The sequence below is a fragment of the Papilio xuthus genome, unplaced genomic scaffold, assembly GCF_000836235.2.
Source record: "Papilio xuthus unplaced genomic scaffold, Pxut_1.1 DF829567.1, whole genome shotgun sequence".
NCBI classification, from domain to species: Eukaryota; Metazoa; Arthropoda; class Insecta; order Lepidoptera; family Papilionidae; genus Papilio; species Papilio xuthus.
The window spans coordinates 32,089-35,800 of record NW_013529082.1 but is presented as its reverse complement, the minus strand read 5'-3'; the positions used below and the strand labels follow the sequence as shown (position 1 = coordinate 35,800).

General features: G+C 56.4%; 1 protein-coding gene across 1 annotated transcript in view; it reads right to left on the bottom strand.

The window, feature by feature from the left end:
- The window catches only part of LOC106116942 (unconventional myosin-Ia), a 9,078-nt gene that overhangs the window by 787 nt on the left and 4,579 nt on the right, over positions 1 to 3,712 (bottom strand). Inside the window, exons 14-19 of the mRNA XM_013311003.1 lie at positions 2,794 to 3,037; positions 2,548 to 2,685; positions 2,295 to 2,453; positions 1,553 to 2,164; positions 150 to 280; positions 6 to 75 (exon numbers count right to left, since the gene is read on the bottom strand). Of these exons, the coding sequence (XP_013166457.1) occupies positions 6 to 75; positions 150 to 280; positions 1,553 to 2,164; positions 2,295 to 2,453; positions 2,548 to 2,685; positions 2,794 to 3,037 (1,354 nt within the window). The remainder of the gene's footprint in view (positions 1 to 5; positions 76 to 149; positions 281 to 1,552; positions 2,165 to 2,294; positions 2,454 to 2,547; positions 2,686 to 2,793; positions 3,038 to 3,712) is intronic.

Genomic DNA, 3,712 nt, shown 5'->3' with positions numbered 1-3,712 from the left:
CCCGCCCCCGCCCCCGCACCGCCCAGCGCGTGGAACGAGATCGTTACTATTTGTTGGCCAAAGTTCGCCTCAAACCTGAAATTATTTTGATCCATGATGAGAAAATGTATGCAAAGTGTATGAGTGTGTAGGAGTGCGCATGTACTGACTCGGTGGCGATGTTGACGTGCGGCGGCGCGCCCACCGCGTTCTGCACCACCAGGAACAGCTTGGTGGCCAGCTCCAGCACGTGGCAGGTCCGCAGCACCAGGTCGCCGCGCCGCCGCCACGCGCCCTCGCCCTGCGCACACCCCCGCACCCGCACCCGCACCCCCATCTCAGTCACATAGTATACACTCACCGCACAACGCGCACATACTAAATCTATCTAATTATAATATTAATATATACGACACGAGCTTCGACATACAATACAAGCGAACATCACACCTTTTACACTCGTCAATAATTATCTCTTTTGATTTATTTGTAATATAATGTGGGCCCAGCACGAATATTTGTCATCAGTATTGAAATGTGTGCAGCGCTGCAGCTGAATCTCGTACAACTTTCGACATATTTTGTCGACAACGTTACGAAGGCGCGTGTAACAAATATGTATTCGTGCTAGGCCCTTTGATGTATAGTTGTTCTAAAACGTACAGCATTCTGGCTTTTACAAAATTCATCACCTAAATATTTGAAATTGCATTAAAAAAAATGAAATACGTGTTTCAAGCCTTTTCCAAAATGTCATCTAAAGGTTTATTTGTGAAAACTTGTTTGAGCTTTTTAAATTTCAAGTATTAAAAGCTTCGTGAGAGTTGGAGGACTTCAATATTTAAAATTGTAAAGAAGCAGCCTTCGTTCATTCGAGCGAGATTTTACTTCCTAATTAGCGAGGATAATGTGGCTGTTGGTATTGGAGGAGGCAAGAGGGTATTGCGGCACCTGCGGGCCGGTCGGCGGGCTGGGCGGCGCCGGCACCAGCCGACAGAATTGCTGCCACCCGATAAAATAATCACATGTTAATGATACAGCCGCAGACGACAAAAATACAACATCGTGAGTGATGTGCAGCGCCGACATGATGCACTCCCCCACCCCCCTTCACTACGATGGTAGCTTCTCGTTCCATAACAATCTGTCAGCAACCGCTTAGTTTTCGATTTCTTATATATTTTGGCTCCTCATGTTAAGCCTCCGTTTGCGGCCGCACAGTCATTAGTTGCCATATTTGGAATGGACACGGGACAATAAGTTATTTTACAAAATAAAATATTTAACAACAAATAATAACAACTATTATCTAAGCGCGTAAAGTGAAAATAAAGTTATAAATGTTACCCCAAAGAGGCAGCCGGGAGCGTCGAGCGCGTCGCGCGAAGAGCACTGCGAGAGCTCCTCCGTGGAGCTGTCGAGCGCGCCCGCCGCGGGGGTCGCACCCGCCGCGCCCGCCGCCCCGCCGCACTGCGCACACACACACACCCGCTACTGTCGCGCCGCGCACCCACCGCGCCCACCGCGCCCACCACGCCCCCCGCGCCGGGTGCGCACCGCTCGCCCCACTCACCGCGCGCACGTGCACCACCAGCAGGTCGTCCGCGTACGGCGACAGCGAGAGTCGGTACACGCAGTGCGCCGGCACGCGCCGCTTCAGCCGCAGCGAGCGCGCCTCTAGCAGCAGCAGCGCGCCCGTCGACAGCACGGCCAGGCAGCGCGCCACGCGCCCGCTGGAGCGCGCCACCTTGCCCACCACGTCGGCGAACACCACATAGCGGTCCGCGCCCGCCGCCCCCGCGCCGCGCCGCCACGCCGCGGACGCGCGCAGCCGCACGTAGTCGCCCACGAACGGGTGCGCCACGCTGCGCGCGTACGTCGCCTTGCGCTCCTTGAACAGCACGCTCGCCGTCACCTTCTCGCGCATGCGGTTGCGCGCCGTCTGGTCGAACGCCTGCCGGTAGAGGCGGCAGCGCCAGCGGTGGTGCAGCCGGCGCAGCAGCCCGTCCGCGCGGCCCAGCAAGCGCGGCTGCGGGCACGGCGGCCACGCCCCGCACGCCGGGCTGCGGTGCCGAGCCGGCAGCTGCGCCCACAGCCGACACAGGTAGCGCCGCCGCGCCGCCGTGCACCAGGCGCGCCACACAACGCGCGCCGCCGCCTCCCGCCCCGCCTCTCGCCCCGCCCACTGACCGTAATGAACATGCCACTGTAGCCCTTTCTCTAGTCATCGACTTTTCATAGAAATTTCTTAAGAAATATGTGTCCGTTTGTAGTTATTTCTTATAAATCCTTTGTAGCAAAACTTAAAATCAAATATGAACTAAACAGAACCAAATAATGTACGTAATAAAGGGATATTTTAACTTGAAATAGAAAGTTTTAGTACGTATAGGAACAGGACAAGAGAATTTTAAAGTCATACTCACATGAAGTGTAGTTGCGGGCTGAGCGTATTGTGCGCGTGCTCGTCTCCTCTGCGTATTATTCAAATAAAATATTTGTATCGTGTTGTGACACACAAGGAGTAGTGTATTATTATGAATTTATCGTGAACATTGAGATAGAAACCTTGTAGGCGCGCCAGGCGCGAGCGATGGTGCGCTGGGCGCGGGCGCGGCGGCGTGCGGCGTGTCGGCGCCAGGCCCGCTGCGCCGCCGTCACCAACTGCGCCACGCGCGCCGCCCGCAGCGCCTCCAGCTCCCACACCTGCGCACGTCGCACGCGCTCTCACCTCCGTCCGTGCGCAGTGCTCGGCGCAGAGTGCGCAGTGCTCGGCGCAGAGTGCGCAGCGCGCAGACAGCGGCGCATACTCACCGTGCGCGGGCTGCGGATGAAGACGCGCGTGCGGCCGTAGGCGAACTCCGCGCTGGGTATGGGCAGGGCGCGCAGCAGATGGCGCGCGGCGCGCACGGGGTCGGCGGCGCGGCGCGGGGCGGCGGGGTCGGGGGCCAGCGGGGCGTACCGCGCCACGAGCGCACGCGCGCACTGCGACTCGCACCAGCCCGCGCGCCGCAGCGCCGCCATCTCCATTATGCTGCACATGCGCTTGTACTGACGCCTCTCCGATATCACGCGATTATCCACACTACTCGAACTTATTTTCTAACACTGATCTCTACAAATGGACCGGTTGGAAGACGTAGAATATTGAGCCAAAGATAGCGGCGGTGCGGGTCCGTATTAATAAACTATCCCGTGATATCTATCAACGGGCGCTTTTAATGACACATACAATTGTTATATCATCATCATCAGCCCACTATACGTCCCCACCGAGGGGCTCGGAGCCTACGCTAAGTTAAGGGTGGGGTTGTTATATACTCCGTTCCAAATGAAACTTCAAAGAATGTAAAATAACATGTGTCTATGGCAAGAGAAAGAGGCCGTGACATAATTTTAGCAAAGTGGGAATATATCCCATTCTATAAGCCGGTGTATAAAAAGTTTAGTTTCCGCAAAAGGTGCGGCGTCCTCGTGTTGTTGCATGTTGTTGTGTACGTTTGTTGCACTTTCATTTGGAACGGATCCACGATCTGTGCGTTCGGTACGACAGGAAACGAGAGCGCGAGCGAGTGCGGGCGAATCACGTTTTTTAAAATTACCCTTGAGTGCGGATTTGATGTCGCAGTAGAGCGGTGTCGAAACGATGCGGCCGAAGTGCGGCGTCGGCGCGCAGGCACCGCACGAGCCGCGGCGAGGCCGGCAGCCGCCGCACCAGCGCCGCCACCAGCGC